Raw genomic sequence first — 24063 nt, 5'->3', positions numbered from 1 at the left:
AAGATCGGGGGTCCGCCACCCAGTCAGGGAAAACATTTTGCCCGGGGTTTTCGGCCGGTAAAAGGTTTACCGCGGCGGAGCGGGCCCGAAAGGGCAACCCAAAAGATTTTTTTTTTTTTTTTGCGGGGGGGGGGGGAAAGGATAGCATCGGGGGAACCGCCACTCTGTATGCCCAAGGAGCGAGAAACGGAAAACACCCAATGCGGTGTATCAAAGCGAGGATGGATGCTCTTTCTGCTTTTGAGGGAAACCTGGGGAGCTTGCTTCTACCCTCAAAAAAGTCGAAAATTTTCGGCTTAAAGCTCCTCCAACTGTAGGTAAGGTATGAGACTACTCGTCCCTACCGGTTAAAATGATGTACGGGGGGGGGGGGTGACGTTCCCCTTACCGCAATACGCATCTCTGGGGTAGTCAAGATCCACTTATTGCATCGCTGTTAAATTGATGGAAGCTGACTGGTTGCGACAGCACGTTTTTTATAATTGCCCTGTCGCCTTTGCATAGCACAACACGATGCACTCCCTGTCTCCTTGTGGAAATCATATTTATGAATTTCGCAAAAACAATAGTTTACGTGTCGTACTGCAACGTTTCTCCAGCAGCAAGTTCCGCTTTTCCCGTCGTCACTCCGCAGACGAAAGGAACAACACATCCTTGAAGAATCGCGTGAAGGATACCAAACCTATGTGGACCTCTATTTAATTTTGTCATCTCAACTTCCCTGGCAGGCAAGCGCTACAGAGCAGACCACCAATGAAAATCGCTCTGTTTTCAGCGCTTACGAAAGTAAAAGCAAATATGAGATGCTAACGGTGCATACGGAAGACTTTCCAAGGAAGTTCAGCAGTCGCAGGTTATTGGTTGTAGAGGCCGATCACCGGGACCTGTGTGTGAGCCTATGTATTGCATTTTGGAAAAATGATCCCTGCCAAGCAAATCTCGGCACCGAACGCAGCAAAACGACCTGCTGGACAGCTATGGGTCTTAACCGATCTCCAAGAAGTACACTAACAGTTCGCGATTCACCGAAAGCGATGATATGCATAAGAAAAGCGGTAAAAAATGAAGTGGGGCGCCAAGGACGTTACCACGACCTTTCCGAATACGTCCAGGTACTGCGGTCCATGACACACGCGCTGTTACCGTTAATGAGGTGACCAATCGGAAAACCCCACAGGGAATCGTTCTTGCAGCGTCAAACAGGAACGCAACGACATCGCATAACCGGTTATGCAGCGAACGAAGAAGTGCCTGTTATTACTGTGTCTGTGTCCCCTTTGACAGAGGGCACTTACAGCTAACAAATATTTTGCGTGGAGTTAAGAAGCTGTTTCGTTCTGTATGCCCAGTGACTGTAACAGCAGGACAACAGGGAAGGGTTGTTCGTGCGTATAAGTCAAAGCTGAGGGGTGCTACGGAGCAGCTGTGTAGTGACATGCGGGAGCTGGATCAGCAATACACAGTAAATGAGAAGTAAAAGCGTTCAAAAAAAAAACAACAACAAAGGAATACTCGGTTATCGAAACGAAAGGATGAACTACTACGGATGAAATCTGAGACCAAATGTGCGAGGTCACTGCATGCCATGAAAGAAGCCTATGAACAAGAACAACAACAACAACAACGCCAACTAAACATAACAAAGCACAAGCCACGACATAGCGCACCATAGCACGTGCAATGGATTCCAACAAAAAATCCATTAAACTGCGGTGGGCTACACAATAAAAAAATCAGTTGAAAGAGGCCGTGGAAACCAGCGATCACAAAGACGCGGTTACGACTGGTCAGAAACATCACGTAAATTCAACTCCTCTCGTGTGATCGGGAAATCGCGAAACAGCCCCCCCTCATTACATGCTGACGGATAACACACACTTCAAATTTCTCTTGAAGACGGTCGTGGTTGTCCGAAACACCCCTTTTCAGCACGTCTTTCTCGGCTTCTAGCACCCTCATTGACATGGCTCTACGATCTTTGCTGTTGGACCCGGATGCGCTTTAATTGCCTGCTTCCCGTTCTGTTCTTGCTTTTGTATTACAACATTCTGCCTCCCGTTCATCGTTACTCCTTTCTGCGACGCAGTTGGGCTGCCACTCTTTGTAATTTGATTCAGCCACTCGGCCATTTTTTTTTTGCTAATTTCCAATTTGTTCTGCAGTCCAACCTGGAATATTGTGCTAGTTGTCGCGTTTCTCTGTACCAACAAGCAAAACAGTGGTGTTCGTCATTGCTTGTCCTCCTGTCCCGATCAACTAACCAATCCTTAACGGAGTCTCAATCGACGTTTTGTTCCCGACCTACTACCATTGCTACGCTTTGTCCCTCAGTGCGCTTAGTCATGACCATGGCCCCAACACGCCTCTGGAGGTCCAGCGCTTATGCCAACTGGAATCATGTACTAATCCAAAGTGTTACCAAACGAAAACTCGGTAGTGCTTCCGCTTCCTTCTCGTCAGCAACGTGTCTGTGTGTCATAAAGACGCATTCAGTGGCTCTTTCCCAGTGCCACCCGTTGCCAAACAAACTCCAGTAAAACAATTGAGGCATCGGGCTGGTGCCATCACCAGCGAGTTGCAATAATCTTTTGGCATCACTTTTCTCACAGCGACGTGCGCACCTCGGGAGCATTTCTCGTCGCATTCAAGCTCTTGTCAGTCAAACAGTGGCTAGTCTTATGAATCTTCCGTGCCCTACCACAACGTTTAGGAGCAGACGGCTGCTGCTGTGTGACGGCCAGCCTCCTTCGCTGCCGTGGGGGTCTGCAGATCCTGTGCTGAGCTCTGCAGAAGATATACTCCTCTGAGGCGTCGGCATTTACCCCAGTAGCATATGTTGTTTCCTTCCGTGGTGCAGGAGATCGCATACCATGTTAAGAGGGATAATGGAAAAATAATAACAGCACAGGAAGGCAAATTCCGCGCGGTCAGTTTTGTGTATGCCCCACTTACCCTCACTGTAACATTTAAACATGTTGCTGATACCTCTCATAGGTTGCACCCCCAGCATATTTGCCGCCCCCTTCCAAATAAAGAACTCGGAGCTGTGGAAGTTTATCATTGCTTTCCCACCCATGTATAATATTAGTGCACCATGAAAGGCTCAACCCCTTTAGTGTTGTAATCTTTGACAGCTGTTCGACATTATCCAGTTTTAGGGACACAGATAGTGTCAACTTTCATATAGTTTCTTCCATACGGAAAGTTACTTTATGAAGTCGTCATTTGCTGATGTCTGTTCCAAGTTGTGAATCGTGGGGTTCGGGGAGAGGCGCACCTCTCCAATTATTCCCACCTCTTTATACGTCGGCACCATCTCTTTCAGCATTTCAATACGAAATATTTCCCCAGCGCCGTTGCTGTTGTCGAGGTTGCCCCTGATTTGAAGCTTCTTCAGTCGAAGCATTCCCGTGAGTGAAGTCGAGTTAGACAGTCTACCATCAGAGACTTTCAGTGTTCAACCGCTCAAATTGCCTTGAGACAACCGGCTGTCATAGACCCAGCTGTCTTGCTTCTACAACAAGGCCCAACAATACCAAAGACGAGTGTTCACGAGGTTTCAACAACATGTACTGGACAACATCCACCTTTATGACAGTGGAATCTCCGATTCCAGGTGATATAGTTTTACGACCACGCTCGGCTAAAATGTGCATAAAATTTTGCTTTTCGCGTCCATTCCCACTCATGGTTCCTGACTCGGTTTCAACGGGAGTTCACAACACCTCCAGAATGACTTATACTTTTCCAACAGCTGCTTTGTTTCCCACTGATGGTGGTGACGATTCGGGCGCTATGTTACGTCGCTTTGTAGGATACACGAAGCGTTGACAACACTACGCGACCTGATCGCTTACCTCGTCATAAGCCACAGCGGCATCACATCCGCCTTTATGTTGTGGTCCAAAATATAAGCAGAGCGTCACCTCGGGCACGGTTCGAAGGGTTATCTATGTGTTGTTTGTTCCCTCGTTGGTAGCGATGGAGTTCGCATTTGTACTGACATTAACACGAAAGGAAGGACCGTTTGATGGCACTATGTTGGTAACTCGTGTCGGTTTCAACCACCTCTCGTAAAAAGTGTGTTCTCACTGCGTATTACGGAAATGACTGTGCCTACATCAGACACCAGCTACAGTGCATTTTCCACCAAACACAAGAGAGAAGTACTTCAAAAATTACGGTATGTTACCGGAAGTTGATTAAACAGATAAAAATGACGTCAAGGACTTTAACCGCACCATCAGCTCGCTGACCAAGTACTGCACCAATCTACGGTGAGAGTGGCGCATGCGCATAACAACCCTACCATTAAAAAAAAAAAAGTCTTCCAGTATATGGATTAAAGAGTATCCAGCACGGCGGCGGCACTGTACATAGAGTTTGTGCGTGTGGGCAGTAGTAGTTGGGTGGCTATGTTCCCCTAGGGTACCTCACAAACATTTCTTCCAGCAAACGTTGTGTGGGCAGGGACATGCGGTCTGAGAAGGACCTCTCACGCAACTGCCCCGCAACGTTGCAATGGGACTGAATCAATCGCAATACGATTCCTTTGAAGAACCCACTCCTTGTCTAGAGGGGAATACAAATAAAGGGGCGATGAGAAGTTGGTTCGGAAGTCGTGGTAAAATCTGCATTTACGAATGTTCGGGCGGCACCGCGTGGCACTCCGAATCTTTCAGAGACCCACCCCCATAACGTATGTTGGGGACAGCCAACCCATATCTTACTTTCTAATGAAGATCCAGGAGGTTGCTTCCGGTCAATGGGGAAATCGGTGCCAAGCTCCGGTGATCAAGAGGGTTGACACAGCGAAGTGCCGATCCGCGCGGCAAACACAGATGCCTCCTGCAGTGAAGGTTTTTAAATAGTGAAAGTCAGCTGAGGCCACAATGTGTTCTAAGGGACATAAAGTTCTCCTCTGTTATGCCTAGAGCACTCGGCCTATAAACCACAGAAAGGTGATGTTACTAAATTGGATGCAACAATAGTAAACAATGACATTGCGACTATCGAGGTCTGTGTATAAGTCACGACTCATAAATTTAATCTTTCCATATTTCTCACCTCGTCCGGAGAACTGTTGTCATGCTTGTCCACGATGCGTTGTTTAGTAGTAGTTGGTTTCCTTGTGCGCATGCTGGGGGCTTGGCCGGCTCTTCCTCCTTGTCACAAGTGTGTAAAGGGGGGAGACGTTAGATATGATGGAGACACATCGTCGCGTAATGACGAAAGTATAAAAACTTCGGAACGCACAGTTGAGCATGGTATGGACAAAAAGTAAATTCTTCGCTACCACTGCGCATTTCTTTGTTCAGTACGTTTGTCGCAAATGCAAATGCTATGACCACATTGCAGCAACCAGTGACATGATGTGTGTTGCTTAAATCCTGAGAGCACACACTTTCGACTAACCACAGAAGCAAGTGTGTCGAAGTAAATTTGCATGTTAACAAAAGAAGTTCTTTTTCTTTCGCCGTGAAATCTGTTTCAGGATGCAAACATCTCTTTCAAAGCCCCTAACAGTCACGTGCATCGTCCGTACAGCGGCGTGGCGTCCTACGCGTTACATTCATGCCGGCACAATCTTAACGGTGAACTCCCCTGCGGTTTATGTCTAATCTCTTTGCTAGTATTCACCCCTCATTACCAATGCGTAGCCGTGGGTATGCTCGAAAGAGCCACAAGTCTCCACCTTGCTTTGTAGTGACCGGTCAGACATAACTTGTTAAAAAATGTCGCACGACCTGATGACTTTTTATGTGTTCTCACCCAATTAAAGAAGGGAGAAAATGCAGCAATCTCTCCCCATGAATGATTAATTTTAGAAAAAATATATAGGGTTCCGAATCTTGTTGCATCTAAAATACATAATCCCCCAGCCGGCTTCACGTACCGGGAGAACCGGTACCGGAAATGGAACGTAACACAGAAATCTACTAAGAGTCCCAGGTCGCTACCGCTCTTGAACCTCAGAAATGAAGGTCAACGTTAAAAACCAACTCAAAGATATTCAGCGCACTGCATCGGTGATGGGGGAAAAAACTGATATCTCTTCCCCCCCCCCCCCCCAAATGCTTGCCTTCGAAACGAACGGAAATGAAAAAGACCTCCCACAATACTCTGGCTTCCGTAAAAGAAATCGGCGACTAGGCCTAGGTTCGGATCTGTACTGTTTCCATGGGCTTCTGGGCGCATCCGAATCAAGCTTCACACTGCCCGAGGTTCCGAAGACCCACACAACCCGTACCGGCTGGTTCCGCGGGCAGAGCATAACAGCCAATTTTCCCCATATCGGGTACGAGGCGGCAAGGAGTGGCCAGGTGCCGGATTCCAAACTTCCTCGCGTAGAGGCGACGGGTCCCCCACAGCGACTAGCCGCTCTTTCTCACCGAAGACGTCTGTAGGTACAAGGTTGCTCCTCCAGATCAGCTTGAACGCGCCGACTACGCCACCCCAACCCTTCGACATCGATGCCAGTGCCCGACTCACCACCACCTGCGCATATCCCAGATGGCCGCAATGGTTCGGCGACTGGCGCGTCGACGCAAGCGGTAGGCAGGCGTGGTGCCGCACGAGTGTGGGGGAAAAGAGCGATTTATTGCGCGTTGCATCTCCCTTCCTTTGCACTTCTTGGCCGAGTGTGCCGCCGCTGTGGGTCAAGGGCCCTCAGAAATCCCGGCCAGCATTTTCGGCCGAGGAAAATGTGGAAGGTGTGTGTGTGATCTGTGCGCACAACAGAGAAGGAATTTGCTTTAACGTGGGGGTGGGATGTGAGATTCCACAGTTTTCTACGGGAGAAGCCGTCCGTGGTCCGGAGGCGCGCGGCTGCCAGCGGAGGGCCGCTGTCGAACCGAAGGGGGAGGGGGGAAGAAAGAGCGAGGGAGCGTGTCCTTCCGACTCTTTGGTTTTCGCAGGTGGGTGCTTGCGTCCGCCCGGACTTTTTGGCCGTGTCTGTGCCGGCCTTGCGCGGCGGGCGGCTGCCACACGGCCGCTGACCTCGTTTTGTACGTCGGTGATGACGTGATATTGTGGACGTCTGCCGCATATGTGTTCGAGCGGTGCAACGGCCGGTTCCCGCTTTGCCATGTTGTGTGCCGACGTCTTCCCATACTCGTTCTTAACTTTGTTCATTTTCACTTATCAAAAGGCAGGGACGGGGTGCCTGTGCTTTGGGGCGTGACATGCTGTTGGGTTATTCCTCTGTGATGGTTTCTTTTTTCTTTATTTGTATGTATCTGTGTAAGCGTTGGAACGTTTTCGTACATGTAAAGTGCTGCTTGCAGCATTGTTCCCCTGCTTAACGATGTAGCCTTATCAACAGGGACCGACCATATGAAAACAAATACACACACACACACACACACACACACGCTAATAACGAATTTGTTTTGTTGAAAGCAAAAAACAAAGCGAAACATAGACCATGTTTAACCGCAAAGGTACCTATTGGAGCTGTGTTGACGCCAGCAGCAATAACAACAACGACAATTAAACGTGTTAATTAAAGAAAAAGTTGTGAAGTACCTGATGTGTTGGTCGGCTGCGGTGGTCTTTCAGGACTTTTTAGAGGGTGGTTTGATTTCACCCAAATTGTCTGCTTCTACATTCTGCCGTCCCTCTGATCTACCGAGGTGTGGTGGTTGCATAGGGGGAGGGATCAATGTTTAACCAAAGCACAAAAAAAATATGCGGAGGTTAATGTGACCTAATTTGCATTCTCCCATGAATCTGTGACATATGTGGTTTTATCTTTGTTTTAACTTCGTTCTTAAGTTCTCCCTTTCACTATTTCAGTACTGGCGGTAGATGAATTTAAACGAAGTCGCTTCGGGTTATTTCGGTGATATTCCTTACTGTCTTCCACTGGAATGCAGTGCCTTTTTTGATGCGCTCACATCTTCGAGGCTACACCGCATCCCTCAATCGATGATGTCAAGGATTGACAGCGAGGCGTATTATACCGACAAGAATACTCGTTTCCACAATTTGCTTTCAGGGGAAAGAGGAACAATTAATAGGAGAGGTAACCCGAGCACAGGTGATCCCATTGGGATAATGGACTTGATTCCATACCTACATTGTGCGTCTCCTGCGGATCGGATTGCCTGTAACGATTGCACTGGCGGTTGCTATATAGCTATTGAGTTGAATGAATCGTCACAGGAGGTGGGTCGTGACAGAACGGAGGAGGCGAGCAGGATCTCCCACTGCATTTTCGTAACACTAGACCTTAAAGGTATCGATCATATGTGGCAGTCACTTCTTATTTTTCTTCTGGGTGGCACTGATAACGATGATGTCGTGTATGTTTTGACAGACGTTGATATTTATTTTCACATGGGGGCTCCGTACGGGAGTTTTATGTTTTCCATTTGGGCGTTAGCGATTTCATCGCTTCTCCATCACTTTGCGTCGTTCCCTAACGATCGTATCCAGGAGAGACTAAGTCACGTGAAGGTAATATTAAAATTCTCTAAAGATTGTGTCCGGAGTACCACTGTAGATGACATTTATCTGTTCATTGAAAGCAAACTTAAAGTTTGCGTCGTTAACAAGCTGGATACCAGCACCGGATCGACCAATAATATGGAGAACTGCTTCACAGACTCGTTTGCGACTGCGAACCAGGAGGCATGGCTCGAAAAAATGACCGAAATTGTTACAAACTGCCACGAAGAATTGTGTGACACCGGAGTGGAATGTGTAAACAGTAACCCTTCGTGCATATTGCTGATAATCCCTGAAGAGGATTCGTTGGTTAGCATGTTGGAGCAATGCCTACACGATAGCTACACTTCGTCGCCCATGTCAATCGCGGCGAGTTTAGACCACTTCCCTGAACTTTTAGCAGCTCGTGCCAATGGTGTACCGTTGACGGTTTTTTGTTCCAAGAAGAAAATTGAAAGGGAGTTTCTGAGACCGCATCACGAATGTTGCTTTGGTTATATGGATATAAAGTTTCTTGTTTTCGGTGAGTCAAATAGGGGAGAGGATCTGGACATAATTCGGGCACTTTTTCACCGACTTCCCCACACAATCTATGTACCGTATCCGGGCCATTGTAGCAGCGAGAATAACTTCGTTGACACGGAACGTGTTAGTAATGACTGCCTTCAAGATGCGATGAATGTTGTGTTATGGCTGTTTAGACGCTTTCGGTTTGAAAGTAGGAAGGAAGATACAGGCCCAGTTTTACGCATACCGGAGAGTTTCTTTGCTACTATGGACGCGTCTTTGTTTTTTGACGAAGTCATGAGTGCTATGTGCTCATTCGGACTACTGTCGCAGTTGCGTAACAGTGACGGGTTGCCGTCGTACCAGTTGAGTGTCATCGGGCGGGCGCTTTCATATCGCTTCCGTTTACCGTATGATAGCAGTTTTCCTGAGTTATCGCCTTTCGACGTAAAGTGTATTTTTTGGTGTCACGCTCTGAGACAACCCAAGGCAGTTGCGGAAAAGCTAATTTGCAATTCTCACAAGTTTACTTCATGGGTGAGGGATGCGATAAACCGATTCTGTTCGAGATACCAAATTGTTTTCACTGAGAACCTGAGCATGGGGGACGAGACCCTCGTTCGGGCACTTTCTTCTATCCCAAAATATTATGACAGTGTTTCGCGCGTTGAACTTTTTCTTTGTTGCACAACGGGGAAAAGGACAACACTTTCAAGGCAATCAACGAGAATGATATCAACTTCTTGTCGAGGTTGGTTTGATCAAGCATCTCCTGGCACGGATATGTGCGGACCGCAGAAGTCGCCCGTGAATATTTATTGTTACCCTTCCCACCATGAGCTATGTGAAATACATTTTGGAGGGAAAGTGTTACAATGCCCTTTGGATGTTTCATATCCCTTGATAGCCAGCCACGTTATTCTTCATACAGCGTTGTGGAACAATGCTGTCTTTCTGGAGTGTGCTCAGGAGATTGGAAAGACGCCACTTCTGTCAATACCCCTAGCCCTGTTAGAGTCTCCATTATTTAAACGTATGACACGCGGCTCCGGTGATGCACGCACAGGTATGTGGCTTGACAACTGTATAGGTGATAATCCATCACCTTCGGATGCGATGGAACTTGGCTCCCTTATGGGGAGAACGGTTTCTTTTCTTGGGTTGTGTAACTGTGGTCGGTCTCTCAGAAAACGAGAGGAAAGTGGTTGTTCCTTAAAGCGACCGAGACGCGAAGCCTTAGAGTCGCTTAAAGTCCCATCCGATGCTGAAGTGGAAACAATTAAGGAGTTTGTCAACTTAGCGAAGAGGTTAGGCCGAGAGAATGCAGAAAAGCGGTTTAAGACGGTAAAGGGATTCGCGTTTTTAAACGATTCACACGAGAATCACCCGTACTACCTTCATCTCATGAAGACATCATCTTCATAGGGAGTGATGGTGGTTCCTTGTAAAAGAAAGTGAATTGTTGCTTATTCAGCAGCGCTTATGGAACTTCTGTAGTAGCATCTTTCCCAAGCCTACGTCGTTGATAATTTCTTGTTGCCACTGCTATTTCAATGTGATCCATCAATGGACACTGTGAAGGTTTTAGTGGAAAGCCGTTAAATTACCGATGGGATGCCGATAATACGTAAGGTTCAATGTGCGCTTCCATATGTTGCTGTTGCGGTGGTGCTGTTGGTGGCTTATTTTAGTTATAGTGGAAGATCTAGTCGGATTCTCCGCGACGCAGTTGGTGGGCATTGGGTATCTGCTGGTAAATCGCGATTTGAGGCGATAAATATAAGTTGTCATTCCGATTATTTCAACCAGTGCCAGCTGGAATCTAGTGCGAAAGGCTCTGAATTATATGGCATTCTCGTCAAATTCATTTCTTCGGGTGTGCGGGAATGGGTTGCTTCAGAGTACTTGACAAATGGTGGCTATGTATTGTTGACGTATTCGAACGGAATTTTAAATGTTGCGCAGATCAGCGATACAGTTCGTGTGTTTGTCTTTGATCGCCACTTGCAAAAGGAGCCGGTTCCAGTATGGAGGGAGAAAGGGTATCATATTTGTGTGATATTTGTGGTAATTGTACTGTTTAGGTTGATACAAGCAAGAAATTCCCCTGTTGGTGTCAAGAGACGGACCACACCACTTCGACTGGCGTCAATTTACAGGTGCAGTGCGAACAAAAAAGGATAAATTGACGTAAGGAGAAAGAGGGACCATTGCACTATGACCCCTAAGGTGAGTATTTTTCTGTTCGCTAGCAATTTATGAAAAATTTGCTGTGCCCATTGATTTGTTGTACATATGTGTTGCAGTGGATGTCACGCGATCATCGTTCTCTTTTGTCCTTCTTGTGCTTGCATGTTTTAGTTTCGACATCAAGGGACTCTCAACACTTTCTGCGGGTTCTTTACCTCATTTCAATAGCAAATTTGCCCATATTCCCGTAGGGAAGGGAATACACCTGTTCTCGTTGGGCGTATGCAAAACGCACACAAGAGAGAATTATGCTACGAAGCTCGAGACTCATACCACAGATGTCTTGATTCGCTCCCCGAGATGCCGGAAAAGAAGTGCGCTGAACAGTTGAACTTGTTGAGTGCTGCATGCCCTGCCAGTTGGATTATTTTTTTCGAAAAGCAGAGGGAAAGGGAAATGATACTTTCCATGCAGTTGGGCCATAACAATACTTCGGAGTAGCGCAGAAGGTACAGTTTTATTATCGCTATTATTGTTTTGTAAACGTAAGTTTTGTGTGGGGTTGACTATGACTGTTTTGCAAGTGATGAGACGTGCTTTGAGGTTGGCGAAAATAATGAATGTATTGATGTTTCCTCCCTATTATTACCGTTGCTATTGTCTGACTATGCGTACCACTCTTTGCTCTCCCTCCTTTGAAAAAAGTGATAACGCAAACCCCGTTTTTTCGCACACATATATTTTAGGTGCTCCCCCATACCCCAGGGAAAATATTGCCAGCCTTTTCATTATTCGCTCACAAGTATGAGCTTAGGGAAAACTATTTATGTTGACAAGGAACTTGGAGAAAATGTGGGGTGCGTGTCACGGATACGCATAATGAGCGCCCTTGTGGCCGGTGTTGGTGCTGGACTGCTGGGACTAACTAATTTGGCCGGCGCCTTATTTTTTGTGGTGAGTGCGCTGTTCACTTCTTTTGCCATACTCTGCTTTGGGTGCGAGGGCGGTCCTGAAAGGTATTTCCCCTCGGGGAAGAAGGAGCTTTTTTCATTTGGAAGCCTCTTTACGGGTGGTATGACATACATTTTGGCTTGGACTGTAGCATATGACGCAATTTATATATTCTAGAAGGCACGACAACACATTTTTCATCTGCGTAAGAGATGTGGGAAGTCTTTGTTTTGACCCAATCCCCTGTTCTTTATATATACTCCGGATTAAAGAAAAAAAAATCTAGTGACTTTTATCAGGGTACTTTATATCTGCATAGTTGTTACATACATTATGATTGAAACAAGAGGTTTGAATCCGTGGACTGCAGGCTCAATTTTCCCATCTCTTTACAAAGGGCATGTAGTTTGCTATGTAGAAAACGGTACCAGACGACACGCGACTGCTTTACTGGTGGACAGTTGGAGGTGTCCGTGCGTACTCTAGAGCCAGTAATTCAAGGCCTACGGTTTTCAGCCCCTTTCCACAAGGAGCAGGGTTCTCCAACCCCGTATGATTTGTTTGATTAGGATCCAGTAAGTTGATTGTCCCATGTAGTGTTCTCAGTTGCGCTGATGGCTGTGTGTGATCCCTTAGTTTGTTTGCGAGGAATTTTTGTAGAGAACCGGGCTTTAACAGCCAGGCGTTGGAGTAACATCCAGTTTCGATGGGCACGCGCATTGATTAAGGTTGGTGTGCACTACCAAGGACAGCAAGGTGTACACAGGAAGGTGCTGCATAACGTCCCTCACACCAATTGGGGCAATTTCCTCGGGGTGATACGACCTTTTTGACTTGGGAGGCGTGCGTGTACTTGGAAGAGTGGCTGTGTTTTTGTTGCGCCACAGCATTTAAAGGTAAGTTGTCATTTGTCGCTATTAAGAAGAGAGACAGGTCTTGTTATGGCTACTGTTGGCAGTCGGATATCTCCCTACCGATGCAGACGCTCCTGTACGTCGTGTTGTGACTCGTGCATCCGCGTTGTTCGAGTTACACATGCTCATATCTGTGCGTTTATGCAGAGACTTTGAGACTTAATATCCTGTTACGCTGTGTGCGTGAGTCCATCAAGTGCCATGCATAGACACTGTTTGTATTTTCAAAATGGGAGGGGACACGCCTAAAAAAACGTTCAAGCTGAGGGCGGTGTGGCGAACTAAACACGGTATTGGAGGGGGGAGTCAGAGGCATTTCATTGTGGTAACATCGTCAAACTCTCACTAGAGGGTAATGTTTACCGTGGAGATTTCACCAAGACTAAGTTACTACTCCCATACTGGATGACCAAGCCTGTAAGATACCCTTGTAGTTTTGTCGGTCGCTGCGCATAACACACCCTGTTCCTCTTTCGCTTGATAAGAGGGTTCATACAGAGGGGATTCAAGTCGCATATTTCCCCACTGCTGCAGTGCGGTTCTAATGAAAAGGGTTGGTTTACGAATCTCTCTGGTTTGAGACTCGCGTATTTTAGTTGGGAGAGAGTGCATTGTGTGTTTATGAATGATTTCTTTTGCCTGGCATCGTTTCCTCCCACTTTTTTGACTTTACGGGCTTTGCACACTGGCCTGTGGGGATTCACGGTTGCGTGCTGTGTGCTTAACTTTCCCCAAACAACATAGCTTGGTGAGGCGTTGCGATAATAGGCAGAGCAACTGACACTGCATCAAATCTTCCCTGTTGCTTTTTTTTTCCTAGTTTCAGTTACCTCGACAAGGCCAAGTTAAAGTCATTTTTTAAGAAAAAAATTAGGAAGCGAACAACAACAACAAACGAGAAAACAAGAAAAATAAAGAGGGAAGCAACGACAAAAAAAATAAGTGAAAATACCTGTGTAACTGCTACCAATGAGTGCGTCTGCGATAAGGCGAGCAGGCCCATTCTCAAATGTGAAACCCAGTGGGTTGGTCATGAACAGGAAGGATATCAGGAGCGCCAGGGAATTAACGCAGGCAAATTACGCGACGGAGTACCTTTATCTTCGGGAAAATGAGCTGACAGATTTTGATATTGACATTACCATGGAGCACCTTAGGGTCCTGGATCTTTCTATTAATGAGATTGGATCGGTGGATTTCCTGAGGAAAACGCCGTATCTTCGTCATCTCTACTTGTCGGGTAATAAGATCGAGCACCTGCACGGCATCTCAAACTTTTCCTCCCTCGAAACTTTGTGCCTAAGCGACAACGCTATCAACAGTTTTGAGGGATTGGAAAAACTCCCCAATCTGCGTGTGCTTTCCCTCAACTTCAACAAGATTTCGTCCTTCAAACATTATGGTAAATTCCCCTCGCTACACACCTTAAACCTTGTGGGAAACCCATTGACAGAGGTTCCTTCGTACCGCAGCATGGCTATAGCCATCAACAACAGTAACCTTGTTTCCATTGACGGGCACCCCGTCACTGCTGAGGAACGTGCAGCTTTGGAGCACTATCAGGGGAAGATTGGGTACTGTATTGCGGATGGGTTTGTCGTCGATGGCGACAATGTGGAGGAGTCCGCTGATGCGTTCCTGCTGAAGCTTCAGCGTGCGAGGGAAAAGTCTAAGTGCCTGCAGCTCTGCTCTATTCGACTCGTACCAGATGATGAGAGCCGCAATGTCCTCACCGAGGGTGTTCCGGTTAGGTTGAGTTGCTGCATGCAGGACGTACGGTCGTACGAGCAGAGAACTGAGGACATATTCCACTCTCGTTACCTTTACCCAGTTACCTTCAAGGTTTCTGGTGAAGCAACTGAAGTGTTCGTCGTCGGTTCAATGAATAACTGGGCCGATCCCATTGAACTCGAGCGTTGTGAGGAGGAGGGTGAGATTTACTTTCACACCACACTTTACTTACCAGCCGGTGACTACGAGTACCGGTATATTGTGGATGGTGTAGAAATTGTACCTGAGTCCAATGGTGTACTGTCAAAACACAAACAAGGTTACTGCTATTTGTATAAAGTCACGGAATTGACTCAATCTGACGACGAGAAGGATACCATTTTGCACATTCGTTGGATGAGAAGCACTCAGAATAATTTTTATGAGGTGATCGAAGACAACAACACACTGACCTACACGCCAACGGTTTCCGACGTTGGATGCTGCCTGCGTGCTGAAGTGCTCGCGTACATTGACGGGGTATTTTCCTTCCTGTACTTTGACATATCAGCCCCAATCGTTGCAGGCCCACCTACCTGCCCTCATCTTGAAATAAAGGGCAAGGCTACCGAGGGACACGTGCTGTTGGCTGAGGCAGACTACTCCGGTGGTATTGAAGGTAACTCCTCCCTTAATTGGTTTCGAATTACTCCCGACAACGAGGAAATTTCCATTGATGTCAATGACCCATGGGCAGGTTACAAGCTCACATCGAAGGATGTTGATTGTCGCATCAAGGTGGAGTTCACTCCCATGCGAAATGACTGGGTTGCGGGTGAGCCCAAGTCCGCCATCACGGGTCCTGTGGCGGCAGGCCCGCCTGAATGCGAATCCATCAAGATTATTGGTAACCTTATTCAAGAGAGTGACCTGGAGGTTGAGGTTGTCTATTCCGGCGGTACAGAGGGTGAGAGCTACTACCAGTGGCTCCGCAAAGATGACAACTCGGAGGAGTACTTCCCCATTGAGGGTGAAAATTCAACGCGGTATGTTCCTACCCTTGAGGATGTGGGCAAGTGTTTGGCTGTTGAATACACTCCGGTTAACAAGCTGGGAGAAGAGGGAAAGACTTGCCTCTGTGTGCTCGAGAAGCCTATCGAGCCTTCACCCCCAGAGATTCGCGACTTGCGGATTACGGGTGAACTGGTCGAGCAGCATGTACTGACGCTCGAGTATCAGTACACAGGTGGTCACGCCGGGGCTCATATGATTCAGTGGTTCCGCCGAGATCGCCAGGACCGCCGCGCGAAGGTTGGCCGCCCCAACACTGCGACACTTGCCCTTACCCGGCGAGAAGTAGACTGCACAATTGAAGTCACGGTGACACCCGTACGATTTGACGGTGTACAGGGCCGTGCGGTTCGTGCCACAAGCGAGTGCGCTGTCTCTGCTGGCATTCCCCAGACGAACTTCCTGAATGTGGTGGGAGATCCTGTAGTTGGGAGCACTCTTGAGTTGGAAGTGGAGTACTTCGGTGGAGAGGCGGGAGAGCCAATTATCGAATGGGCGCGGGAGGTGCCTCTGACAGAGGAGTTTGAAGTGATTGACACAGGTGTGCGTACCTACAGGGTGCAGGAAGAGGACCAGGGGAAGATGATTCGCGTCACTTACACGCCTGTTCGCAAGGACGGTATGCAGGGTGAGGCAAAAAGCCGCATCGTTCAAGTGCCACATGGTGATGACGGTGGGGAGACGACCCGTTTGAGGGGCGCCGATGACCTCCACGTGGATCCCGCCAGCTTGAACGCTGCAGACGCAGTCACGACTGCGGAAATCGCCGCTGCAGAACTTGGCGCTGCGGGTGGTGAAGAAGATGCTGAGAAGCCCACTGATGCAGCCGCCGATGAGGACGCTGAGAAATCTACTGAAGCAGCCGCCGATGAGGACGCTGAGAAATCTACTGAAGCAGCCGCCGATGAGGGTGCTGAGAAATCTACTGAAGCAGCCGCCGATGAGGGTGCTGAGAAATCTACTGAAGCAGCCGCCGATGAGGGTGCTGAGAAATCTACTGAAGCAGCCGCCGATGAGGACGCTGAGAAGCCCACTGATGCCAATCCCTCGGCGGAGGCCGCTGTTCGGTTGGATGCCTCTAGCACTGATGAGACATCCACATCCGCTCCTGCTCCAATGCCTGGTGCTGCGCAAGCACTGGCAGCGGCCTTAAACTCGGTCACCTCCAGTGCAGCAAGTACCACCCGGACTGACGGCGCATAGCCTCCCGCTGCGCACAACTTTTGTGGCGGAGGGGAGAGGATGATGATAGTGCATCGGGGTGGTTCCGGAAGTCGTTGCGTTGGGTAGTGAGAGGTAACATCGATAGATGGAGAAGTGGTTAATGGATGTTGCAGTGAGGCCGGTTGTTTATTCAGGGTTCCATGCTTTAGAGGCGTATGAGTGCTGCAGCAGGCTGGGGTGCATATGCCAGAAGCGTGGATGCAAAGGACTGTATACTCCGTCATCTTCGGTGGCAACATCATATTGGGATATGATGAGTGAGGAGCTGCGCTGGAAAGATCGTCTGTTTTTTCTTTAAAATAGTAAAAAAACAAAGCATCCCATTTATTTCCAGGGTACAAACGGCATTTGACAAGGAGCGATGCTGCATGTGGGAAGTGTGGCTTGTGTGTGCGCTCCATATTATCATTGTCTTCGACAATATATGTAGAAATAAATTTGCGAGGTGATAGGGGGAAGGTTATTTCTGGTATACACGAACAAAAACAAGACAGAGTGAAGGAGAAACAAGGATAAGTTCAAGAGAAATCAGTAAAGAAATGTTGAGTGAGAACCCCTTCGTGGTGAGCTTTGTGTATAGATCGTGCACCTAACTGTATCAAACGCACAAGAAAAATGGGCTCATCACCGACGATGGGGGTAGGAAAGGGAATGAGAAGTATACGCACACGTGTGTATAAAATGTATGCCCTGAAGAAATCATTTAAGAGAGAAAAAGGTAAATTGTGGTCGGCATCGGAAAGAAAACGCAGCAACGGCAAAAACAAAAAACAACATACAGAGGAAAACAATGCTGAAAGCATGAACAAAAAGAGAGGGGGTTGCGTGAGGGATGTCCACCCAATTGGTAGTTACGCGAAAAGAGGAAAAAAAAAGAGACAAATAAGACTGTTTTGTAGTAAAGGAAAGGGGTTGCATGTATTTCAGTAGTCTGACCCTCCAGCAATATTCGTTTTCTTTCTCCACACGGAAGGGAGAACACTAACTGCACCTATTCTTCTTTAGTTGTGCTTTGCTTCTGTTACTGTCCGTTTTCCCCCTGACCTTAACCTACTCTGAATGTTTGTGTTCTTCAACTTTTTTTTTCTTTTCCCCCCTTTTTATGTTTCTTCTCAACCAACTTATTCGGAATATGCGCCAGAATGTTTTCTTCTTCGGGTCTGACCAGCAGGTACAGGAAATCACTTTCGTTTCCTTGTGTTTTCTGCGCGCAGACACAACTAACCACCGCTTGTTCTGGTTGATTCTCGTGTGCGCTCAACTGGCACAGCGATGTGCATATGTACACGTCTCTTGTGCTGCAGCGGGATTGGACAAGCACGGCGGCAGCTCACGCCTGCCTCGTCACGTCAGAAGCCGTGGGGTAACGACCCGCCCCATTTAATGTCGCCACAGGATGAGTTAGTGGCGAAGCTCAGTGATGAAGTATTTTCTAGGGGCAACATGCACCTTAAGAATGTTGATGTCGTCTCCGCCTTACCTGAGGGCCTACATTCGTTTCCGGAGGTTTGTTTTATCGGAAAACCCAACGTGGGGAAGTCATCCATCATTTCCTGCCTTTTACGCAACCCGAGACTGGGTCGTGCCGGAAGAGTGCGTGGAACCACGCGGTTGCTGCAGTTCTTCAACGTGGGTGACGCCTTATTGCTTGTTGACACCCCTGGTTACGGTGGATGGAAAGGTCGACATCTCCCACAGAGTGTGGCCGAACGTGCGAGTGCCTTCGCAATTCTGTTCCGTTACTTAGCGCTGCGTTCGAAGGGACCACTAAAGCGAGTGTATTGGGTAATGGAGGCCACAAAGCCTGTGCAACCCCGGGACGAGGAAATATTTGTGTTTCTGCGGAATGAGCAAATACCATTCTCCATCATTATCAGCAAGCTTGACTACTTTGGCGGTGACGGTGCTGCACTCCGACGCCAAGTGGAAAGCATCTACAATTTTTTGGGCACGGAGGACGTTCCTGTCTTGGGTGTGAGAGCTGATTCAAGTCGACCGGAAAGGTGCATTAACATGACAGCCTTGCAACATGATATTACCCACTACTGCACGACAGATCTTGTTCGTGTCGAAGATCTGAGTTACAATGGGCTTAAAGAGCTGAGCTATGCGCCACCCACCTTTGATGAAGTGCGTGCAGTGGAGGAGCGTTACCCGGTGGAGTCTTTCATCGTCCCCCAGGATGACAACTTATCATTGCAACACTTCGTTTCTCTACACCAGGAGGCCAAGTCAAGGCACCTGACCACCTCACCCATGGCCATGCGACTCTCCACCAAGGAAAAATTAGGTGCTAACCTCATTGGTGACGATGGTGGCAGCAAGGGGATAGACATAGATGAAGGTACCATCGTTGCGCACTCCCCGTTGTTGGCGAGGCTAACGATAGCTGCAGAAGGAACCATACCGGACTCCTCTTTGTTAGAGGGGGTGCCTCTCGGAGTCGTTGCCGTTTCACCGACAAAAATGCCACAGTGTTTCCACGAGCATCCCTCGATTCGAGAGGGACTTCTGCGCACTTCCAGAGTCGGTCACACTGATTTGCAGCAGGAAGAAGCAGTCAACAGAGTTCAACCAGTTTCCCCTTGCCCTTCACCGACAATAAAACACAAGAGCTCCGAGCATCTTTCTTGTAAACCCACGGGCTCTTTGGGGGGAGATGCACCAGGCGCTCCACCCTTCTCCCCTTCCCGCTTTGGTGCGCATATGGAAACTATTAGAACCATTAACGGCGTGTGTATACCTAAAAGCATGGTGCCTCCCTCGGTGGTTCAGCTGGCCGCTGGTCAGGCGGGGTCCTTTGCAGCGTTTGCTCAGCATTCGGGAGCCAACGCTTACGAGGAGTTTTTGACTGGGGACGCAACTGGGAGTGGAACGTTCTTGGAGGCTACAGGAAGTGAAGACACACTGGAAAATAAAGGAAGGTCGCTACGCCGCCCCCGGGAAAAGAGCATGCGGCGATGCGCTCTCGATAAGGTACTCAAAAGGTATGTTGCCTGTGGGCGGAAGCAGCGCTCACTTCACATGCAGGCTGAGGGTTACATGTGCCCCTGGCTCGCCGGTGCGGGCCAACAGGCACGAAGCGCCGTCTTTGGGGTTACACGTAGTCGGGCCCACGCAGGTGGCATGGAAGTTCTGAAGGGCCTAAAGCGTACAGGCTTCGGTGGTCAGAGTTACTCCGCGCGTACCATGAAGAACCGTGGACGGTCGACGAAGAAGACCGGTTTCTGGGCTGCGTAAGAGGCGTAGGTTGTGTTGGGCCAAGGTCCTTGGCTCATCAAAGCCAAAGCATTTCTCCCCCCCCTCTACTTGACGGGTCTTGCTTTTGGTGCGTGGGAAAAGATGATTGTAGTAACAGAGAGCATACCAGGCAGCGAGTTAAGTCAAAAGTTTTCGTTACAAGAATAATTTTCGCCAATGCCGCACATACATTTGTACTCTTAAGAGCGTTTCTACTTAAATCCCTGCTGTTTGTGTTTTAGGTTGATTTCCCTGCTCGATTTTACTTGCTTTACACGCTGTTCATTAGGTGTGCGACGTTAGGGGCTGTGAGCTAGGTAACGTTTCGTTTGAGTTGGGTGTCTGTCGTTGTTGCAATAGGGCAAGGGGAAACGGCACAAAGAAGAAAAAAAAAGGCTGAGAATACAGAAAGGGTCCGGATTAAGTTTTACACTGCGAGGGGGGAAGGATATTACCTTCGTGCACATATTATACTGCCGCATTGTTGCCCAACTATACATTTTGTGGTGTGGACCGGCTACTTTCAAATGGGGTCAGATGTGTTTGAGCTGATTGGCAATACCGCCCTTTACGAGGTGCTCGGTGTCCCGAGGACCGCAACAGACGCAGAAATCCGCCGTGCGTACTACAAGCTTGCGGTTGTATACCACCCCGATAAGAATCCTGAGGGTGTAGAGGTCTTCAAGGAGGTCAGCTTCGCGCACAGCATACTTTCCGATCCCACGCAGCGTGAAATGTATGATAACCAGCGCCTTCGCACCCACATTGAGGGACAGGCGCGGAAATATGATCCGATGATGGATCCCAATGTCGAGCTGTCAGCGGAGGAGCTCCGCCTGTTTGTGGAGCGGAAGCGCAAGGAGGATGAAGAGAAGATGAGGAACCGGAGTGAATTCGAGAAACAGCGTGAGGAGGAGATGCGCCGCCGAGCTGAGTATGACGCTCAAAATCCTGACTTTAAGGCCGAGTACGAGCGAATGCGTGCTCGTGCAAAGGAAGAGGGGTCTCAGCGTGCGTCTGCTGCGTCAGCCATGCGCCATTTAACCACTGCAGAGTTGATGCAACGCCTAGAAATGAAGCAGCAGGAGGCAACGAATTCTGGTATTGGCCGCGTGAGGAGCGGGGACCCCGGCAAGAGCGGAGCAAATCCCAGTTCGGGTTTGTCATCAATAAAACGAAGCATGTTGAACGATTTCCGTACACGCCACGACAGCGCCCCACCGACTGCGGAGAGCATGCAGTTGAGAGCACAGCCCCCCGCTCAGAGTAGTCGACTGGACTTTGTAGGGAAGCAGAATGAAAAATCGTATACATGTGAGATGGAGAAACTCATTGGGAAGTATTCGAACTTTAACTATAGAGACTTTGTTGAGAAGGGGATCGTCGATGGCGATGGTGTTATGGAAGCTGCCATCTTAGCCGACGCCCTGGGAAACTATGACCGAAGTAGATAGGTGCGGTTGTATCTCCTTGTGTCTTTAGACGTGAACACTCGAGCGCACATGTGGACGCGCGCCGCCACGGTAAAGTAAAGGCACTGTAAGGTGTGTTTTTCATCATTTGCATTTGCCGACCGGTTTCGATTGCTCATACTTTCTCTTTTGTAGCCACCTTATTATTATTTTATTTCTGTCTCTTTCCCTCCTTTACCTGTTCACCCACTTTTCTCGAGGAAAGCCTTGAGATGTGCCGCGGGGGTAAACCATATCTTCTTGACATCCAAGTGGGTTGTATGTGGTTCTCTATGAGTATATTTATTGCCTTACCTCCCCTCTCAGATTTTTTTTTTCGGACTTGCATATAACGTTTGAGTCAACATCTACGTTAGCGCGCAACTTTATGTTTCCACCTGCACGTGCAGGTGCCTTTTCCAAGCTACTCGGTCATCGTATGCTTTGTTGCCTTTATCACTGTTTGCACTGACGGAAGCGTTCTTTTTCTTTTCTTCGTATGTGTGCATATATTCATATTTGCCTCGCTGTTTGACTGCTTACGCTGCCGCACTCATTTTTTCATTTTGAAGAAGGTTTTGTAGTTTGCGCCACTGTTCTTAGAGCAGCCCCTCATGGACACGATAGACCAGTTCCTGGAAACTGTCGGGAAGGGGGTATGCCCCCGGGAATCTGAGGTTATGAAGTTGTGTAATAAGGCGCGCAGTATTCTTGATGGGGAATCAAACACGCATGTTATTCGCGCACCGTGTACGATCGTGGGTGACATTCATGCTCAATTCTTTGATCTTATTGAGATGTTTCGTGTGGGAGGTGATGTTCCTGACGTCAATTATGTATTTATGGGCGACTACGTCGATCGCGGCCACCATGGTGTGGAGACATTTCTCTTACTGCTTGCCCTTAAGGTGAAGTATACCAGTCGCGTAGCACTCCTTCGCGGCAATCACGAGTCCCGCCAAATCACCCAAGTCTACGGTTTCTACGACGAGTGCCTTCGTAAGTACGGAAGTGTAAACGTGTGGCGCTACTGCACAGATGTATTTGATCTCCTTCCTCTCGTGTGTGTTGTCGAGGAAAAGATACTGTGTGTGCACGCTGGGCTTTCGCCAATGATTTCCACTGTAAGTCAAATGGAGGCTATCGAGCGCCGGTGTGAGGTACCGCATGAAGGGGCCATGTGTGATCTCTTATGGTCAGATCCTGAGGAAATTGAAGGGTGGGGCCTAAGCCCGCGCGGCGCTGGATACCTCTACGGCGAGGATGTCGTACGTACTTTCCTTGAATCGAATAAACTGGACCTTCTGTGCCGTTCGCACCAGCTTGTGATGGAAGGTTACAAGGTAATGTTCAACGATGCGCTTGTGACTGTCTGGTCGGCGCCGAACTATTGCTATCGCTGCATGAATGTCGCCTCGATTCTAGAGTTAGACGAACACCTCAACAAAAATTTTAAACTTTTTGAGGCCGCTCCGGATGATGCACGGGAGTCGTCCAAGCCTACTGTGCCGGATTATTTCTTGTAACAGAAAAATCGGTTGATTTGGAGGGGAACATTTGGAACGACTTCGTCAGTCACCTTCTCCTATTCTCCGTATTTACTTGTGTAGTTGAGGGATATATCAGTGTGAGTTGTTGTTCGGCTTTCTTGTTGCCTGGGAAGGGAGAGGTGGTAAGAGAAGGCTAACACACAAAGAGGTATTTAACTCTGGTGAGGGGAACTGGGAAAAGGAGGAAGTAATATAAAATATGTGCAGAAGAGGAGGGAAAGTGGGGGAGGGGGGTTGGTTTGTGTGTATCATCTGCGGCGGGGAGGAGAGAGCGTAATGGAACCCGAAAAGTAAAAGCCAAGTCAGAAGTTAGGGGAGGGGGAGTAAAAAGAATGGGCTTGGGTCATGTGACGACAGAGGCGAGCAAACCACCTAGCATAGGAGAGGAATGCTGTAGAGAGAAGAAGAAGGGAGAGTGAGAGAGAAGAACTCCCCCCCTCCCGAAACAAAAAAAGAAGGAAAGGAAAAAAAAAGTGCATAAGAGTTTGCACTTTTGTGTTGTTATTAGGTTGGAGAGTGGGAGGTAAGGAATAAAAAAGTATTGAGGAGAATACCATTTCGCTTTCCTTCTTCTAACGCAGAATGTATGACGTGCTAGAGAGGGAATGGTGCCCACCGTCTTTGTAAGTGACAGAAATATTTTACTGAAAAGAACGAAAATAAGAGCTATGCGTATGATGATGCTTGTTTGGGAAACGATAGGAGAAAAAACGGAAAGTGAAGGAGTCTAAGTGTATTTACATGCTTTTTCTCTTTCTCTTGTCCCAAACGCAGCTCTCGTTTTCATTTTCCATTCAAATGAGC

At 48.1% G+C, this 24063-nt stretch overlaps 7 protein-coding genes across 7 annotated transcripts, besides 2 other annotated features; 6 read left to right on the top strand and 1 right to left on the bottom strand.

The window, feature by feature from the left end:
• Positions 1 to 1601: 1601 nt before the first annotated feature.
• Positions 1602 to 1625: a microsatellite.
• Positions 1626 to 6669: 5044 nt separating this feature from the next.
• On the bottom strand, positions 6670 to 7134 carry Tb11.01.8790 (hypothetical protein, unlikely; the record flags this gene model as incomplete). Its single annotated transcript, XM_824666.1, has 1 exon — positions 6670 to 7134. The coding sequence occupies one exon, from the start codon at positions 7132 to 7134 to the stop codon at positions 6670 to 6672; it is 465 nt and encodes a 154-aa protein (XP_829759.1).
• A 213-nt stretch (positions 7135 to 7347) lies between these two features.
• Positions 7348 to 7373: a microsatellite.
• Positions 7374 to 7809: 436 nt separating this feature from the next.
• Tb11.01.8780 (hypothetical protein, conserved) lies at positions 7810 to 10383 on the top strand (the record flags this gene model as incomplete). The annotated part of the gene is made up of 1 exon (XM_824665.1): positions 7810 to 10383. One exon carries the CDS (start codon positions 7810 to 7812, stop codon positions 10381 to 10383), a length of 2574 nt encoding a protein of 857 aa, XP_829758.1.
• Positions 10384 to 11952: 1569 nt separating this feature from the next.
• On the top strand, positions 11953 to 12276 carry Tb11.01.8775 (hypothetical protein, conserved; the record flags this gene model as incomplete). The annotated part of the gene is made up of 1 exon (XM_824664.1): positions 11953 to 12276. The coding sequence occupies one exon, from the start codon at positions 11953 to 11955 to the stop codon at positions 12274 to 12276; it is 324 nt and encodes a 107-aa protein (XP_829757.1).
• A 1706-nt stretch (positions 12277 to 13982) lies between these two features.
• Tb11.01.8770 (hypothetical protein, conserved) lies at positions 13983 to 16997 on the top strand (the record flags this gene model as incomplete). The annotated part of the gene is made up of 1 exon (XM_824663.1): positions 13983 to 16997. The coding sequence occupies one exon, from the start codon at positions 13983 to 13985 to the stop codon at positions 16995 to 16997; it is 3015 nt and encodes a 1004-aa protein (XP_829756.1).
• Positions 16998 to 18290: 1293 nt separating this feature from the next.
• Positions 18291 to 20258, top strand: Tb11.01.8760 (hypothetical protein, conserved; the record flags this gene model as incomplete). Its single annotated transcript, XM_824662.1, has 1 exon — positions 18291 to 20258. One exon carries the CDS (start codon positions 18291 to 18293, stop codon positions 20256 to 20258), a length of 1968 nt encoding a protein of 655 aa, XP_829755.1.
• A 527-nt stretch (positions 20259 to 20785) lies between these two features.
• On the top strand, positions 20786 to 21712 carry Tb11.01.8750 (chaperone protein DnaJ; the record flags this gene model as incomplete). Its single annotated transcript, XM_824661.1, has 1 exon — positions 20786 to 21712. One exon carries the CDS (start codon positions 20786 to 20788, stop codon positions 21710 to 21712), a length of 927 nt encoding a protein of 308 aa, XP_829754.1.
• Positions 21713 to 22323: 611 nt separating this feature from the next.
• Positions 22324 to 23235, top strand: Tb11.01.8740 (protein phosphatase 2A catalytic subunit; the record flags this gene model as incomplete). Its single annotated transcript, XM_824660.1, has 1 exon — positions 22324 to 23235. The coding sequence occupies one exon, from the start codon at positions 22324 to 22326 to the stop codon at positions 23233 to 23235; it is 912 nt and encodes a 303-aa protein (XP_829753.1).
• Positions 23236 to 24063: the final 828 nt, after the last annotated feature.

Source organism: Trypanosoma brucei (genome assembly GCF_000002445.2).
Source record: "Trypanosoma brucei brucei TREU927 chromosome 11 chr11_scaffold01 genomic scaffold, whole genome shotgun sequence".
NCBI classification, from domain to species: Eukaryota; Euglenozoa; class Kinetoplastea; order Trypanosomatida; family Trypanosomatidae; genus Trypanosoma; species Trypanosoma brucei.
The sequence above is the reverse complement of the archived record's forward strand: the minus strand, read 5'-3'. Positions and strand labels throughout refer to the sequence as shown.